The sequence below is a fragment of the Lissotriton helveticus genome, chromosome 4_1, assembly GCF_964261635.1.
Source record: "Lissotriton helveticus chromosome 4_1, aLisHel1.1, whole genome shotgun sequence".
In the NCBI taxonomy this organism is placed as follows: Eukaryota; Metazoa; Chordata; class Amphibia; order Caudata; family Salamandridae; genus Lissotriton; species Lissotriton helveticus.
Window position 1 is genome coordinate 780,475,311 of NC_136063.1, and position 18,561 is coordinate 780,493,871.

The following is an 18,561-nucleotide window of genomic DNA, read 5'->3' on the forward strand; positions in this document are numbered from 1 at the left end:
AGTTTCGGTGCTGTGACCCGAACAGAAGCGAGATTGGCAATGGTCTAGAAGTTTAAATTGTTCAATGTGACTGTGGAGCTGTTGGTGCACACATTTTTCTAGGAGTTTGGCCAGAGTAGGGTCACAGCGGTAGTTGTTGGTGTTGGGAATGGTCCGAGTTTTTTTATTTTTAGGATAGGAGATAGGAGCAACCTGACCATATTTGAGGCAGTCGGCAGGGGAGCCTAGAATAAGAGAGGCATTGATTATCTTAGTCCACAGTGGGAGTAGGAGGTAAATGGGCTCATTTAGGATTGTGGCGGGGTGAGGATCAATGAAGTGGTTAGAGTACTTCAAGGAGGTCAAAAGATTTAGAGTGCCTATCTCATCGAGGATTATGAAGCAAGGCCAGGTCGTGTCATTCTTGGGAGAGATGAGGCGATTATACAGGTGAGCTTCATGGTCCGTTGTGAAGGGGTGTAGGAGGGATTGGGGCGGAAGAAGATTAAGAGATGTCTGGATGTCATTAGTGATTAACAATGTTTTCTCAGCAAAAAAGGAGGCAAAGGATTCACAGTTAGGGGGTGCTTTGTTATTTGTGGAAGCAGGATTGGTTTTGAAGGTAGATTCATTTCTAATAACTTCGAACAATTTCTTAGGTCTATTAGTAGTACTGTCTAGTTGGTTTTGAGAGAACGTTGCTTTCAACTTCCTAATGTGTCTGTTGAAGATGATGCGTCATTGACACAGGAGTCTTGAGGTTGGCCACAGAGGGGATGTGTCTCCGTGCTCTTTCGGCAAGTCTGAGGAGTCGCCGTTCTTCATTAACATCACTGTTTAACTACGGGTGAAGCATTTGTATGGGATTATTTTTAGTTGCTTAGGGGGTATGGTGTCCATGATATTTGACATTGAATTGAAATAGTGATTAGTGAGGTCTTGGCATCGGTCATGGTGTGAAGCAGAAGCAGGCATTCGTAACTAGTAGAATATAAAGAAAGTGAGTTAAGGTTGCAGGTGTGAATACAGGCAAGCCCACTGCCTGGGCGACCAGTGCGGCCTAGTCTGATGATGCCATACCTAGGGGGTCCATAATGTCGAGCGGAGGAATCATTTAACTAGGATTCTGTGCGTATGAGGATGTTTAAGTCCTGGTTGAGGATAAGAGTAGATATGTCAGTCGCATGTTTCACAGCTGAGCGACAGTTTAATAATGCACATTTCAGGGGTATGTTAGGGGTAGTAGTATTATAAGGCATTTGGGAGATGGGCACTGGGGTGAGGCTCGATTTGTTTATAGATCTAGTCTTAGGGCGGGACGAGCTGGCGGGGAGAGAGAGATGATGGTCTCGATTTTGTTGGCAGGTCGGGAGAGATCTGTAGGGGAGGGGTTGTAGGAGTCTAGAAGGTCGAGTATATCGTCATTTGATAGCTGTCTGACTAGCCCATCTGATCCAGAGAAATGATTAAGGATGGTTACGATCCTCCAGGAAGGCTGAGAGCTCCTAGTGTAGGCAGAGATACGGTCCAAGCAGTGGTTGGAGATAGTGGGGGGTTGTTATATAGGTGGTGAATTGAGTGGGTGGGCACTTGTGTTCAAGGTTGGAGATGATACAGAATAGTTTGAGAATGTCTGCTCGGATCAGATGCAGTTCGGAATTTATAGTGTCGAGCATCGAGACATAAGGCAGGTTGTTGAGAGATTCCAAGATGGGTGGAAGCGCGGAGGTGTGGGGGAGACTCTGAGTTATTAGGGAGCTGACATCGGCGAGGTTCACCATCGGAGCCTTGGTAATGGTTGGATGAAAGGCTGTGGAGGATGGGTGCAAACTATTGATAGGTGTGTCCATAAGTGGGGCTATGAGGGAGTGGGGAGAGATGTTGTCAGACTGGTGTAGATGAGAGTGGAAGTAGGAATTGGTAGTGGTGCTATCAGAGTGGACTAGGTGATGGGGAGACTGAGTTGACACCAATTGGAGGGGTGTAATGGGCAACAACGGTGTCCATGGACCGGCAATTGACCATCTTGGGAGAGGGGTGGGAGTGGAGGGATGGTGGGCTGGTATTGTAGTAAGGGAGTGGGGAGAGGGGGTTCACTGAGGAGGGGTAGTCTGAGGGGGTAGGCAAGGGGATAGGACGGGGAGTGGCAGTGTCAAGTTTGTGCTTGAGGGAGGAGAAGAGACTGCTGAAAAGTTCCAGGTTATGATCAGATGATTGAATGAGTATGATGTAGCTGCTGTAGATGGAGATTCTGGCGTTGCTGTGGAATTCAATGAGAGCTGCATCGGGATTGGCAAGACGTTGCAACCCAGCGCCCCAGCAAAGTATAGAGAGCTGCATTTGCTGCTGCCATCAAACCCCACCCTTGACACACAGTGTATTCCAAATCACAGTCCTGAAGTACGCATGTCAGGCTGGCCGAGTCCAGAGATCGGCCCCCCTGTCATGCGCAGTTTAATTACATAGTGAAGAAGATCTCAGGACATCAGCCATGCCCCCGCCGTCCACGCTAGCAGTATGAGTAATTGCAGCCCAGGCTTACGAAGGTCTACCAAACATGAATTATATGCATACACAATGGAGATTGCTTTATTGTCAAGGTGGGTGGTGAATCAAAGTAGTGGGTCAACGCCCCTCTGCTCCTAGGGAGGAACCATATCTGGGAAAAATACAACAACCACAGCTAACATTTCAAAGTGATTGAACAGAGTCAGTATGGTGGGAGTAGTTAAAGAGGAAAGCCCAATATTATGGTAATGCATGTAAGGTTGTAGGGGGAAAGTGGGTGAGAGGGATATTTTCTAAGCAACTCAGACAAACATTAATAGTACATACTGGTATTTCCATAATATGAGGTTTGGAGCAAGACGACATTAAGGAGATTGTAATAGAAAAGTCCAAAGTTATATACTATATTGATTTTTTCTCACAATAAATCCAGTGTTTGAAACTGAAAACAGTGCGAGGCAAAATACCAACATCAACCGTTTTAAAAAACGATATTTCTCTCTAATACCTACCCCTGAATTAACATAGTGATGTTCCACCAATATGTTTCTTGCACAGTTGTTGATATGTTTGAAGCGATCTGGTCCAAGGAGAATACCACCATACCAACGAGAGACCACCACCATAACATTGCGTGCATCTAAAATCTGTATCATGGAAAAAAATTAATTCTCATTTGTGTTTCAGAATACTGATTCTTTAACATATTTGACTAAAATGTAACTATGGATGCACAGAGCAAAGTGGTCACATTTCTAAGATATGCAATTGATATTCCATTGAAGTGCATCATATTTCACAAAATGGGGTAACTACAAAATAAAATCATCTAAGTTTTTGAAAACCATATTCTGCGTAGGGACAAACAGAGAAAAGGGGGAAAAATTCAAATGGGCTAATATTCAGCTAATATGGCTTTTACAAAAAGTTGCACCACAAGATGGAAATCTGCCCATACTAGACATTGGCTTGACTTAGTATATGTCTAGAATACACAACTAAATATGATCTTTTCAATTTCTAGTTAACTTTGCAATGAAGTGGTCAATAAGAGGCTCAAACACACCATCAATCCCACAGTCAGGTCAAGGGCACCTGGTCAACAACAGCATAATCTCTGGGCTCCCCTGCTTTGCTATAGTCCTTGAATCTAAGTTCAGTTCACAGTTATCATCCTACCTGGTTTTGAATGAACTTCATAGAAGCTGTAAGTCGATAATTAAACCAATACATGGCAACATAACTACCATTGTAAATACTTGGGAAGAGCAGCTCACATCTACTGACCAAGACTATGCCTGCCCACAGGTCCTACTCAATCTCTCCATGATGTATAACAACCAGGATCATGGATTTTGTGTCGATGACTTGTTGGCCTACAAGGTAGTATCCCAGGGATGGTTCTAACTGTTCCTGCACTAATTCTCTAAAACTTGCTTCACTCTTGACACTGTGAACCAACTTGGTAGCAGAGATGCTGGAGGTATTGAGGTCTACACTATTCAATACTCAAATAGCCTCTTAGCTGCACCTACTACATATCTATCAACTCAGCTAACATATAGAAGCATGTTGATGATACTGAAATTCACAAAAACCTGCAGGACGATAACAGAAGACTTTAGTGAAAACTGTGTGGAAATCAAATATGAATGCACTTTTAGGCGCAGCTTATTATCAGCCCCTCTCAATCAGTTTGCTGCCATTCATAGGCAGCCATCATAATCCATATATACGGTCAGCGACTTGGGGGAACTATTTCACTCCACATTCACATTTGAACCACACCAATGCTGTGATAAAGGACATGATATACTACTGGTGCATTTGAAGGGTTGCGTTCTGACTACTCCTGACTTCAAAAAGGCCAGTTTGGGTCCACACCGTGATAATGACCAAGCTGAATTTTGATTAGGAGAGTTCCATTTACCTATCTAGGCAGTTAAGTGTGTCATTCTTGGGTACTGACTATTAGTACATTTAGGTATAAGCATTATGGAGGAAGAAAACATAAGACTTTACAGTCCAGTCAAACTCCCTTCTGCCTCTACTCCAACTGGGGGGAAACCATATGCAATTTTGAATAGTGTAAACATCCAGATATTCAACTCCATGCACTTCCATGATCTACAGTAAATACCCTCTGCTAAGTTTCACTCAGCTCTTCATTGATCTCCAGTCTCTCTCACTTAACGGGTGATGCAGCAGGGAGGACACTATAAAACATTATTTAAATAATTCAAGAAGTAATAAAGCACCTCCCCGTGCCCACTTCACACATTTCCAACTTTCCTGTAAAAGATGTCGACAAATACTTTGCCTCAATTCACTTAATTTTTCTTTACTTCTTACATAACATGGACTTTATGTAGTATTTGCACAACTTTAACTGTGGCCTAAGTGCAGTTATAACACAATGTTAAGACAGAGTGGTATGATAGAGTAGAAAGACCAAGAAACATCTGAGATCAATTCACACCTACACTATGTTGCCAGTGCCCACTACTTCCTTGCTTCAATCACCCTGCTCATGACAGCTGTTACAAATAGACTGAGAGAACTGATTTACAGACCAGTAGCAGCTACAATGTAGCCCTCAACTAGACATGATTCATGCTTACTATGGGGCACATGCATTCTAGTCTTTTATAATTCCTCCATTTGCCACCAAGTAGGTGCACCTCCCAGGATACCAATAAAATGTTGCATCTATGCACACTGCTGATATACTGTATGTAATTCTTTCTTGGCCAAACCCACTTATTTACAAGTATAGCAAATATGTTACTTCTCCTTAGTATTTCTTGTGCATGTTTACTTACTACTACAATCTATAGCACTAGGATATTGTTCAAGGGTCACAGATTTGTAATTCTTTCATCCGCAGTTGCAGTGCTTGGTGTCCGCCACAGTGAACTTGCCTTGATTCCTACAGTCTCTAGCCCCACAGATGAGAACTATCCATCTATATTCATTCACACATCAGGTCAAGGGTCTCTCTACACTTTCCCTTGAAGGAATTTTACCCAAAACAAATTTAGCAGACCCAAACTCAGGTTGTCTACACCTTATTAATTTAGTCAACACAAATATGGATGGAGGCTGGTAAGTTTGCTTAAACACAATAATGTGAAGATAGTGTCAAAGTCCTGCTGCCTCAAGACCACGCTTAAGCCTCTAAAAAGTAACTACAATCTACACAGATAAATAGAATATCTGATACAGGACTGGAAATATGGGGAGACGATGGCTCAAGTAGAGTGATAATTTGGGCAGCTATACTCCGTGCATGACCAAGAGAAAGATACAGAGCTAAATAGTCCACCTGGTATTTCAAGGGCTTTAGTAATGAAAAACTTGGTGGATAAATCTTAGAGGAAGGGCATTTTGCCCTAGTCACTGGAAGGGGATTCTAATTGGTGTAGTCAAAGCTTTATCTCAGAGACAGTTTAACTCTCTGCTGGCAGACGGACTAGGCACCAATAAAAATCCTTCTCTAAATGGTCATCCCTTCCTCTCTGGAAATAACACAGAAATCGGGAGGGTTGCCAGTGACAAAGGAATTAAACTGAGGTGGCATTGTAGGGAAAATAATGATGGGTTGGAATGCTACCCTGAGCGATTTCCAGTTGTTAGACAAATTACAAGCATTCCTCCCTTCATCTTTTGTGTGTTTGACCTCACACCCTAAATAGCCAATGGTATGCCCAGACATTGGTCCTTTGCTCACTGAGCTACTGGCACCAAGCTAAACTCAACTGAAGAGCCCCAATCAGGGTGAAACCGGTCTTGAGTTGCTTGTGTTCTGGTTCGAGACGGACCTTGCCTGACAACTCAGTAAAATAAACACAGAATGGCAAGGAAAAGACAGAACCAAGGAAAACAAACAGGCAACACCTTATGGAATCCAGGAGCTCCAGACTGCAGGGAATACACTGTTGCAAAGCACTGCTCTCTTGTGGATAACTTGTTTTACAGCTTTCAGGGGATTCACAATCTTGTTGATGTATCTTGGAAAAGTGCAGGTCCTGAAACACTTTCTTCCCGCTAAGGCATATTAAAGGTGAAGAAGGTGTCATTTTTTTCTATCTGTGCCATTACCCATGCATTTATCCTATCAGATTTCCTGCCTGAAAGAGAGACCATTTCACCCTGCAGCACCACAGCATCGGACCTCAAAGGTAAGTGATGAGGATTCAAGTAGACGCGAAATTCACAAAATTCCCTGAAATGTCATATTATGTGGTTTAATGAAATTATTGGCCATGAGGAACTTTGCACAGAAAAGATCTCAGTCTAAAGACATTTTTCGCTTGGACCAGTTTCATGCTGCTATATCACATTAGTGTTTTTTTAATAGACAATGTATTCCCATGTGAATTTTTCACTAGAGGCGCAAGCAAACCAATTTTGCATAACTCCCAATATTGGCAAAATTTTTTGAAAATAAACAACAATTTTATGCAGACCTAGTATAGAAGCAAGGGAATAATGTGCAGCCCCAGTCCTCACAGGCACGTTACTGCACACACCAATTAGGCCCCCAAATGTACTGGAATCTCTGGAAAAATTGAACCATCGAATCATAGAGTAAATGGTCAATGTGTTTCTGCTGTGTTCGTGAACCTCTCTCGCTGATGCTATGCGGTCAATGGACCTAAAAGGAAGGGGAGCTGGCAGGTTTGTACCACTACCTCCTTTTACATGCAGTGTCAAAAGATGTGAGAGAGTCCAACAGGACGATATATACATACCTGGAATAGATTTCTGGGCTGTAATTGTAAATAGTTGTTGATAGCAAGGCAGGAAATCAACTAGCTATTAGGCAGACAGATGCTCTTCTGCCAACCAGAACTGGGGCTCACACAAGAACTTCCTCTGCAAATCCACGAGAAAAGATTGAGTGTCTAAGCTGCACAGGAAACCGAGGGTCGGATTTATTTTTTAGTGAATGGCCCGTCCTCCACCAGGGTGACGGAATACCTTACTCAGTCGCACTGACAGAGGAGCTGCCCGCCAAACTTTGAAAATGTCACCCAGCCTACATATCAAGCATGGATAGAAATGAACTTCAAGGCTTCCTGCCACTGCACTCTAACTTTTCCAGATGGCTCCATCAAACATGATGGAACAGTATGTAAAAAGTTACAGGTTTTTTTATTTCAAGAAGAAAATCCAAAAACAGGATTTGCTTTTTGGAAAGAAAAAAATGCCTCCCAGGTTTTTCCTGGCAGTGACAGACATTGAAAAACAGATGTATGTCCCATCTAAATTAGTTCGGGGGACACGTAGTCAAAGCTCGATGGCGCTTACTCCGTCGATCTGGCAGTGACGTTTGACAATGGTGGAAACCCAGTAGTCTCCGCAGTTATCAAACTGTGGTCCATCCACATTTGAATCAGGCAGTCAGACCATAGTCTTGGCAAGGAAGGAACTAAAGATTTAAATCTGCTCCAGAGTTTGTGGCTCTGAAAACCATTAAACATTTTCAAATGCCATGGTAGACGCTAAACAAGTTAACTCACCCACACGCTACTATTATTAGACAGTCCACTCTTACCAACATAGAACCTGCCGTCTGATGATGTGTAGCTATGGTATCTGAAAATATCACACAAACACTGATAATTTTATTTTCTATCCGAGGATGGGCATATCCACCAAAGGAGCAACACCCAAGACCCTATATAAAAAAAAATACCCAAGCCTAGTGCACCCTTTCCAGTAACACCAATAGCCAACTTCAACAAACAACAAAGTGGTATATGGAATGCTCGATGGACTGCATAGAGTAATTACTAGTGGCTGAGATTAATTCAAACAATCCCATCCCCCCTCGACCACCCTCCCATCATCTTTTTATTTTGCCTGACTGGAGGTTGTAATAGGATTGAAACTGTGGCAGCCCAGTAGCCTAGAAAGTACACTAGAGCATGATAAACTATGTGGCAAAAGGCGGCTGTGACAGCAGGACAGAGATCCACATACCACTGAAGAGCCAGAGGGCCACCGACTTTCCTATGGCCTTTACCATTCATTGGACAAATTACAGTACTGTGGCCTTCAATGAGACAGGGAAAGAATCACGTGGTGTGACTCTAATGACTCAAAAAGATTAATAAATGTGCATGCAGGCTGAGCACTCTGAAATATACACAACTCTGAAAATGGCAGATTTGTAAAGTTCTCAGTAGGGGCTGTGTTGCTGTATTCCTATAAACCAGCTGTATTGGTGGATTGGGATACATGAGGTGAGGTTACAATGTTGTCCGTTGCCATAAAAGTGAGTCTAGAGTGCCATGTTCCGATTAAGAGACAGACAATTCCGTAAAGAGGAATTTTTAAGCCTGCATGTCTCGTACGGCATGCCCCAGTTCTAAGTCTAAAATTGTCCCAATCGCGACTCTACCCCCAGCATACTGCACATGCCATTGCACATCAACTGATCGACCATGGAAACGTAGCTGAGCTTCTATATGAATCCACTGTGAGGCTATATGTATCAATCTCAATGAGTCTTTTACTGCAAATGACTGTAATTGCAGCAGTCGTTATTTTCTATATTTTGTTTTCAAAAAGGACCTAACTGCTGTCAGTAACACTCCTGTATTAAAACTGAATTTAAAATAGCAATACCATTGCTGTTGATGATGATGATCCACACATTCAGTGCCCTCCAAAACCAGGGGCCTGCATACCTCTACCACCGAATGAGCGTCCACCTTCCCACCAGACACCTGCACTGCACCACCGCCTCACCCATACCCCCAGCATCCACCGCAGCAACAGTGGAGGACACTCCTTCTCCTACCTTGCTGCAAAGTGCTGGAACGACTTTCCTCTTCACCTATGGACCTCACTATCTCTGTTGGAATTCATAAAAGGACTCAAAACCTGGATGTTCAACTGAGCTCCCTGCAGCAGCACTCTCAACAGCTGAATACCTTCACGGGTGATTAGCCGTGCAATGCAAATCAAGATTGATTGATGCCATTGGTGATGTGATGCCACCAGTAATATTAATTATGCTGTCATTTACGATTATGTAAGTAATTTCCTGTATGAAGACCTCATATCAGTGCACATGGCAAGAAGATGCGAGACATGACTTGACAGCTCACCAAAAAAGCAAAATAGCAAATTCCTCAAATTGTTAGGCTTTGAATTTTAACCATTATATCCACCTAATTGATGTTTTTTAGGGCACTATATATCTACCTAGAAGTCAACTGAGCATGGAAAGGAATACAACAAACTAAACACCAGCTTTACCAGGGATACTCAAAGTATGGCTTGGGGGCCACAAGCAGCCCTCTTGACCTTAAACGGTGGCTCCCTAGTGAACAGCAGCACTGGCTTGCTGTTCACTTGATAGAGCAAGAACATACAGAAAGCTGTGAAACAAACAGGCATACTTTATTTACAAGTTAACTAAGGTAACGGTAAATAAGAAAAGAAGGTATCCTAGATAACTTATCTTTAGAAACACCTTTTGTTTTAAAGACGTCTTGCACTAAACATATACAAACATGATAAAAGCTCTTCAAACTTACAAAAGTGTATTTTAATAACATGCAGGAGCATTTTACCTTAATAGATCAGATTATATCACTGCACTGAGAGGCATTTATTAGCAGTGATAGTTTTCAAACATGATCTTGGACACATTCAGGCTGCCCCTATTCTGAAAACAATGACATTAGTGAACCAAGAGTCAAGTCATTTGTCAGGTGCACCTTGTTAGCCTTGGTTGTTATATGTTTCAAACAACATTATAGTTTACTAAATAAAAAACAAGAGCACACATCTTGAACTCGTATATTTTAAGGGGCTCTCATGTGTGGTAATGAAGAAATAGGAGGAAAAGCGAAATTAAACAATTGCCTAGGATCACACAGTTTCGTCAAGTAGGGAAGTCAGGACTGATTCCAGGTTTTCTGGTTTCACATTTTGCAATTCAGCCACCAGATGAGTATCTCTTGCCCTCTTACGTTTTATATTAGAAGTTAATGCTTTGACTTTAAATCTTGGTGAATGAGAATAGAGTGTTGGTGGCAGACAGAATTCACATGAAGGCTCGGTTTGTTGTCCACACCAAGCATCTGATTCGCATCTCCCTATGCCCAATTTTCATCACCCCAACCCTCACATTGTTGACATAAGCACTGTCCTCCGGCATGCCACAGACAGTAGTTAGCGCCCCCCCGAGGAACTATTTGCAAGTACCCATGAGCTATACCATTGAAGTCATTATACCTGCAATAGATGAAGGAGGCGGCCACCGGCTGCTGTTTCACCATCATCTTCACAATCCTGCAAGAACGTCTGCTTGTCTTCACAATGTATCCTGTTGGGAAGTATGAGGATATTCAGTGAATAATATTTGTTTTTACATTGCTTCTCGCTTTTCACTGCCATAAATTGCTCTGCTTTAGTTCTACATGTTTTGCTGGAGCTCACAGCTGCCTTCAATAATATCCCCACCCTGGAGCCTCAAACAGGAGATTTTGTTAATTACTGGTGTCTCTCCTATCTCTCAAACCAACACATGTGTTCACAAAGGCACCTCCAGCTCCCAAAAGATCCCTCTCTCCTGCAGAGCTCCCCAGGGTTCAATACTGACCCCTGTCATATTCATCTACTGCATGGGGCTGTTTGGTGCTCACAGAAGTTATAGGTCAGGTATCCCTACAGACACATAGGTTATCTGGGAAAATTGACAATTACACAAAGTGAGGAGGCCTCCATAAGGGACAAATACACATATGTATTGCTATAATGCTACTGTCATTACTGAACTAAAAGGATATTTCTTTCACAATGTATTATTTCCACACTTGAAACTCCATGGTGTGGTAAATTTCAACTATCTACTTCGTAATACATGTCAAAAACAATGAAATAATACTTCCCTGGTGCCGTAATCGTGGAGTCAACATTATTTATTGTATCAAATGACACTAGCCATCTTCATTTTAAAATTTTGGTCACAGTAATTCAACTTTTCAGTTCTTGAACAAATAATTCATAGTTGTTATACATGAGTTCAGTTATAGTTCATATGAAAAGCTCCATATTGCTTCAGTGAGCCTCCGTTCTTAACAAGTCGGAAAAAAACATTACTTACATTAGGTAACTACATTTCTGGTGGATATTCCATCGACTTGCAAATTCCTCATCTGTTGACTAATTTTAGGCATCAGACTGGATCTGGAAGTTTCCAACGTTTTTTGCCATCAGTAGGGGGCGCCGGCTTCAGGTTGCCATCGGAAGACTTGTGTTAATATGGAAAAAGTTGTTGCTGATATGAGAAACGATACATTCATTTCAAAGAACAAAATTGCGTCCTTATTAACAAATTCGCCGATTTGAACTCCACATTAGCCTGACTCAAAAAAAGTAGTCAGGCAGGCGCTGAGACCTAGGCCTGAGGTCGCGGATTGATAGTTCACAGGTGGGGTGGCACGCAGCTGGCAGACAAACGCATGAACAGGAAATCCCAGATCAATCCCACAGATAGGCGTAGCAACACCACAATGGTCCAGGGAGATTGGCCCCAATAAAGCACACATGCCTAGAGGGGTATGCACGCTCCTAAAACACCATAAAGTCAGATGCCACATGAGTTAGGAACATATAGACTATCAGGACACAGCGCACACACCACACGCAGTGATCACAAAATCCCCATGCTGGGTATCTGGACATGTCACCCACTGGCCAAATTGTGTCAACGCAAGGTCAAGGCCCACCTAGACTATCTATCGAACAATTAATTTATGACTCCAAAGGCAGCACCTTACCTTCCTTACCAAACAAGGATCACTGGAATTGTTTATGGCATACAATGAACTGCACATAACACCGTCTCAGATCGATTGCAGCTGGAAGATCAGTTACATGCATAGGGTCTCATGACTATCTCAATTTACACAATGTTTATTTAAACTAACTGTTCCTGTTTTGCCAAATACCTCTCGTCTCTTGTTTATTCAAGATATTAATTGTTCAAGTAACACATACCTGGTGATGCCACCGAAGCTATAAGCACCCACCCTGGAGCAACATCAGGTTCCATCTATTTTTCCGAGCCTACAATGTGAACTGACGAAGCAACATGAAACAGAAGCAGTGCAGTGCAGTGAAAAACCCCAACTCATACCTTAATAATACTTTCTCTGTATATCCATCCATCAGACTGGGAGGTGGGCGGGATCAGTCAGGAATCTGCAGGTAGACAGACTATGCATCAGAAAGATTGTTAACAAAGGTAAGTAACTTTTATTTCTGATACTTCCACCTGCCGATTCCTCACCGGTGGAATAGCTCCCATGCAATACCTTCCCAGAAGGTGGGCTGATAGATGGTCAGATGAGGGAAGGATCTTGCACCATAGATCTGGCAAAGTGCCAGTCCCTATGCACCTCCAGTCGTATTTAGTGAAGAATGGAAGGATATCCCCATCACTGCTGTACCAATTTCTGTGGTGGGAACACCTCTTACAAGAGCCAACTATGAGGACTTAGCCCTTGTGGAAGGGGCCTTCTTTCCTGGAGACAATGTGTTGGACCTGGGGTTACCAGTCCACATAGGATAGCTTGACACAGAGTAGGTAAGGCTAAACTCAGAGGCACATTGTGTTACACTTGCATCACACCTCGTTCAGTAACTCAGCGCCCATCCACTAAAAAGAAGGACTCTACACCATGTTTAGAAAAGTAGAAAAACTTTATATCTTCTTAGTTAGTTTCTGATTTTTCTCTTCGTTGCAAACAGTGTCACATTTACACTTTTGTCATAGCATAAATTCACTTGCAGGTGTAAACGTTCCCCAGTTTGATAGAATCTTGGTTCTTTGATAAGTCTCGCTTAATAAGACTTCTGTAGGATAACAGAAAAGTTACAATCAATTTACTATCCCCCCTCCCTCCTCTGAAAGAGAAACAGGCAATAAGCAATTCTATTATGTTCCGTCACCAATTAGGCCTCTACCATCAGTATTCATGAGTTTGCCACACAGTTATAGGTCCATTTCCAGGTAGATAGTCGTTTAAATTCCTCGGGTAATCAACCCCTCCAGGACACTAAATCAGGTGGACAGTTGTTTTCAGTCATTTGATGAAGCCCCGATGTATTCAACAGTTCTCATTCAATAGGCACTTCCCTGTCGCTTAACTCTCCTCTCTAGCAGTACCGTGTGGAAAGTAATAGGTTCAAACAGTTCCCCCACCCTTCCTTTCAGGGTCTGACAGTAGGGTTTACTATCTCCAGAGGCGGCAATGAGGGTCTCCCAAAGTACCTCCTCGATCTTACCGAGAGTCTGCGGCGTTGATTCTGGGTCCGCTCGCTCCGCTCGCTCCGCTCGCACTTCCGACCCTTCAGTCGGATTCCAGCCCTCACGCTGCTCTCGATCTCGATTTCCGCCCTTCTCTCGCCTGTCAGAGAGGGTGGGTGTCACCCGCAGTGACTCTCTAGACACCCCCTGGTCACTTCAAAATGGCCGCCCTGGTTCTGGCCTTTTATAGGTTGGGCTCTGGCTACCAGAACCAGCCGGAAGGTTCTAGAACTTCCCCATAGTTTCCTATGGCCCCAAATCCTGAGGTAAAAAATTATGGCAGTTATCAGCCACCATTTTGTGTTTCTGCATTCACCACCTCCACCAAGAGCAATAAGGCCTCAAAAAGTCATAGGGACAAGCAGCACCTAACCCCCAGGACAACACTAAAAATTCCAGTGGGCATAAAAAATAGAAAACTTTGGAGGCAAAAAGGGAACAAAATAAATAAATACTAGGAGGGACCACCCAAAGGGCCGACAGGTCTAACACGCGTCCCCCCAGCTGAGAGTGGGAGAGCTACCCAACCCCTTGGGAGTTCTCATCACTAAGGCGGAAATACCTAGAGAGACCGTCTGCATTGGCGTGGTCCACTCCAGGCCGATGTTCCACCCGGAAGTCCATTCCCTGTAGGGAGATAGACCATCTCAACAGCTTGGGATTTTCTCCCTTCATTTGCATCAGCCAACGAAGGGGTCGGTGGTCGGTCTGCACCAGGAAGTGCGAGCCAAACAGGTATGGCCGCAGCTTCTGCAGAGCCCATACCACTGCAAAGGCTTCCCGCTCAATTGCACTCCACCTCTGTTCCCGGGGGAGCAGTCTCCTGGACAGGAAGACAACCGGTTGATCCAGACCCTCTTCATTGAGTTGCGATATCACTGCCCCAATGCCATGTTCTGATGTGTCTGTTTGGACAATGAATTCCTTGGAAAAATCAGGGGGCCTGAGGACTGGAGCAGCACACATTGCTTGTTTCAAGGTGTCAAAGGCTTGCTGACAAGCCTCCGTCCAGACTACCCGTCGGGGTTGCTTCTTGGAAGTGAGTTCAGTTAAGGGTGCCACAATGGTGCCATACCCTTTCACAAAGCGACGGTAGTAATCTGTGAGGCCCAGGTAAGCTCGGACCTCAGTTTGGGTCTTGGGGGCTCCCAGGCCATGATAGCCTCAATCTTCGCCTGGAGTGGCTGCACCGTTCCCCTGCCCACCAAGTGGCCTAGGTACACCACCGATGCCTGCCCGATCTGACATTTGCTGGCCTTGATTGTCAAGCCAGCCTGTTTCAGGGCCTGGAGAACAGCTTGTAGATGACACAAGTGGTCCTCCCAGCTGCTGCTGAAGACGGCAATGTCATCCAGATAAGCAGCGGAGAAGGCCTCCATCCCAGAGAGAACCTCGTTCAACAGGCGCTGAAATGTGGCAGGAGCGTTCTTGAGCCCAAAGGGCATCACACAGAACTGGTAGTGGCCCTCAGGCGTGGAGAAGCCTGACCTTTCCTTTGCTCTATCTGTAAGGGAGATCAGCCAGTACCCCAAGGTGAGGTCAAAGGTACTCAAGTACTGGGCAGCTCCCAGCCGGTCAATGAGTTCATCCGCCCTAGGGATCGGATGTGCATCAGTTTTGGTCACTGAATTCAGTCCCCGGTAATCCACACAGAACCTTAGTTCTGGAGTGGTGCCCGGTGGGGCAGCTTTTGGTACCAGAACCACCGGACTGGACCAGGGGCTACTTGAAGGTTCAATTACTCCTAGCTCCAGCATCTTAGTGACTTCACTGTGGATGCTGGCCTTCACCTTATCTGACAGCCGGCAGATCTTAGACTTCACAGATGGGCTGTCTCCTGTATCCACATCATGGATACACAGGTGGGTCCTTCCCGGGATAAGGGAGAACAGCGAGGTATATTGCTCCAGGACCTGGCAGCAGTCCCTCCGCTGTTCAGGAGTCAGGGATGGTGAAAGAATCACTCCCTCCACCGACCCATCCTTTTCCTGAGATGAAAAAAGATCAGGGAGAGGTTCGCTTTCCTCTTACTCTGCTCCATCAGTCACCATCATCAAGATGACCTCGAGCCTCTCATGGTGGGGTTTGAGGCGATTAGCATGGAGCACCCGGTGGGGCTGCCAGGGAGTCTTAAGATCCACTAGATAAGTGGCCTTACCCTTTTTCTCAATCACCTCAAAGGGGCCTGTCCAGCAATCCTGGAGGGCACTGAGCTCTCCAGGTTCCATCACCCACACTTTCTGGCCAGGCTCCAATTCCACAGGGTGAGCATTGTGGTCATACCACTCCTTCATCACTGCTTGGCTGGCTTCCAAGTTGTCAGAAGCTTGCTTCCACAACTTAGCCATTTGGCTCCGGAAGGCCAGCATGTAGCTCACCACATCCTGGGGAAGCTTCCTGGAAGTCTTTTCCCATCAGTCTTTCACCAGGCTGAGAGGTCCACGCACAGGATGCCCATACAGAAGTTCGAAGGGGCTGAAGCCCACTCCCTTCTATGGCACTTCCCTGTAGGAAAACAACAGACAGGGTAGGAGGACGTCCCATTTCCTCCGCAGGCTCTCAGGCAGACTTCGGATCATGCCTTTCAAGGTTTTGTTGAACCTTTCCACTAGACCATTGGTCTGTGGGTGGTAAGGAGTGGTGAACCGGTAGGTAACCCCACACTCCTTCCACATAGCCCGCATGTAAGCTGACATGAAGTTGGTCCCCCTGTCGGACACAACTTCCTTGGGGAAACCCACTCGGGTAAAGATCCCCATCAGGGCCCTAGCCACTGCAGGTGCAGTAATGGTCCTCAGAGGAATTGCCTCTGGGTACCGTGTGGCATGATCCACCAGAACCAGGATAAACCTGTGCCCAGCTGCAGTTGGTGGATCCAATGGCCCCACAATGTCGATGCCCACCCTTTCAAAGGGGGTGCTAACGACAGGAAGTGGTTCCAGGGGAGCTTTCAGCTTCACCCCTGTTTTCCCACTGGCTTGGCAAGTCACACATGTCCAGCAGTAAGTGTCGGACGCCACCTTCATCTGAGGCCAATAAAAGTGGGGAACAAGCCGGGCAAAGGTCTTGTCTTGTCCCAAGTGTCCTGCCAAGGTGATCTCATGAGCCAGGTCTAACAGAAAGGCTTGGTAAAGTTGAGGGACAACCAAGGCCCGTGATGAACCGTGCACTGGTGCCTTGGGTTCACTGTAGAGGAGTCCACCCTCCCAGTAAATGTGGTAGTTCCCAGTAACGTTACCTGCTGCCTGGGCTTCGGCCTGTCGCCTCAGTCCCTCAAGGGTAGGGCACTCCTTCTGGCCCTTACAAAACTCCTCCCTGGTAGGCCCCCCCTCCACATGCCATTCAGCAGGGATAGGTAGGTTCTCCAGGGAAACAACATCACCCTCCGTGGACTCCTGGCCCACCATCGCAGGTGGCCTTTCCATCTCACAAGGCATGGATGCCGAGGCAGGATTCCCCTGTCCCCGGATTGTTCCCTTCTTGGCAGCTGGCTGTGCCTTTGTTCCAGGCTCCAGCCCTAGCGAACTCCCTCTCCGGGTAGTCGCGGACCTTGTGCTGACACAGGCCCAGTCAGGTGTACCCAGCATTTCAGAATGTGTCCAGTATTCCACCTCCTTCCAAGCATTGTGCTCCATGTCATTCCCCAACAGACAATCAACTGGCATGGCAGGGCTTACGGCAACTCGAAGTAGACCTGCAACCCCTTCCCACTCAATTGGAACCTCGGCCACCGGGTAGTGACCCATTCTGCCGTCAGCCATCGCGGCGGGGTGAAGCACGTGGGGGATTACTTGCTCTGGAGACACCAGATAACTCCTTACCATCGTCATACTGGCGCCTGTGTCTCTCAGAGCTTCCCCTCTTTGGCCATTGATGGTGACCCACTGCCCATACTTGGTAGTATTTGAGGGCACCTGGATCTTAGGAACCATATCCCGATATCCCAGGGACACTAAAGTGACTCCTGCCCACTCACCCCCTTTATCTAAGGGCAACTCCTCCCGAGCACTACACTAGCTACTCCCGGGGCTTTTCCTCCAGTGGGAGGGGGTGGTCTCTTTGGGCACTTGACATCACCTTTATAGTGCCCAACCCCACCACACTCATAGCAGCGGACAACCCTTGGCTGCTGACTATGGTCAGGATGAGGGTTTCTTGGCGGGTTAGCCTTGGGAATGAATCCTGTTCCCTTTCCCTGGAAACTGTTTTGGGGGCATCTTGAGAACTCCTTTTTTTATCTCCCCCTCTTTCTTCTGGGGAGCGCCCTGTCCAGTCCTTTGAGAATCCCCTCCAGTCCCCTTTGAGGACACCCGGGTACTAGCCCAGATGTCCGCCTCCTCAGCAAGCTTCCGGGGGCTGGCCAGCTTGCTGTCCACCAGGTGTTGTCGCAGCTCGGGAAAACATTTCTCGAGTAGGTGCTCTTTGAGGATTAGGTCATAAAACCCCTCGTAGTCCTCCTCCATCACGCTGCCTTGCACCCAACCCTCTAAGGCCTTTTTGGCATAATCTAGGAAATCCACCCAATTCTGTGTAGCCAGTTTGTGGCAGTTCCTGAATTTTTGTCGGTACTTCTCAGGAGTCAGCCCAAACTTTCTTAACCGCGCCACTTTCATGGTGGGGTAGTTAGTCTGCTCCTCCGGTTCTAGGGCCAGAAGCGCATCCCTTCCTGCGGGAGGCATGTATTTGTACAGGCCTCCCCCCAGTGTCTTTCCAAGATCCCATGGGCTCTTAGCGAGACC

At 45.7% G+C, this 18,561-nt stretch overlaps 1 protein-coding gene across 2 annotated transcripts in view; it reads right to left on the reverse strand.

Moving 5' to 3' along the window:
- IMPACT (impact RWD domain protein) overlaps nucleotides 1-18,561 on the reverse strand; it is a 267,241-nt gene that overhangs the window by 34,903 nt on the left and 213,777 nt on the right. For both annotated transcript variants that reach the window (XM_078687411.1, XM_078687410.1), the window contains 2 exons: nucleotides 10,744-10,834; nucleotides 3,000-3,134 (listed from right to left, as the gene is read on the reverse strand). In XM_078687411.1, coding sequence (XP_078543537.1) covers nucleotides 3,000-3,134; nucleotides 10,744-10,834 — 226 coding nt within the window. The remainder of the gene's footprint in view (nucleotides 1-2,999; nucleotides 3,135-10,743; nucleotides 10,835-18,561) is intronic.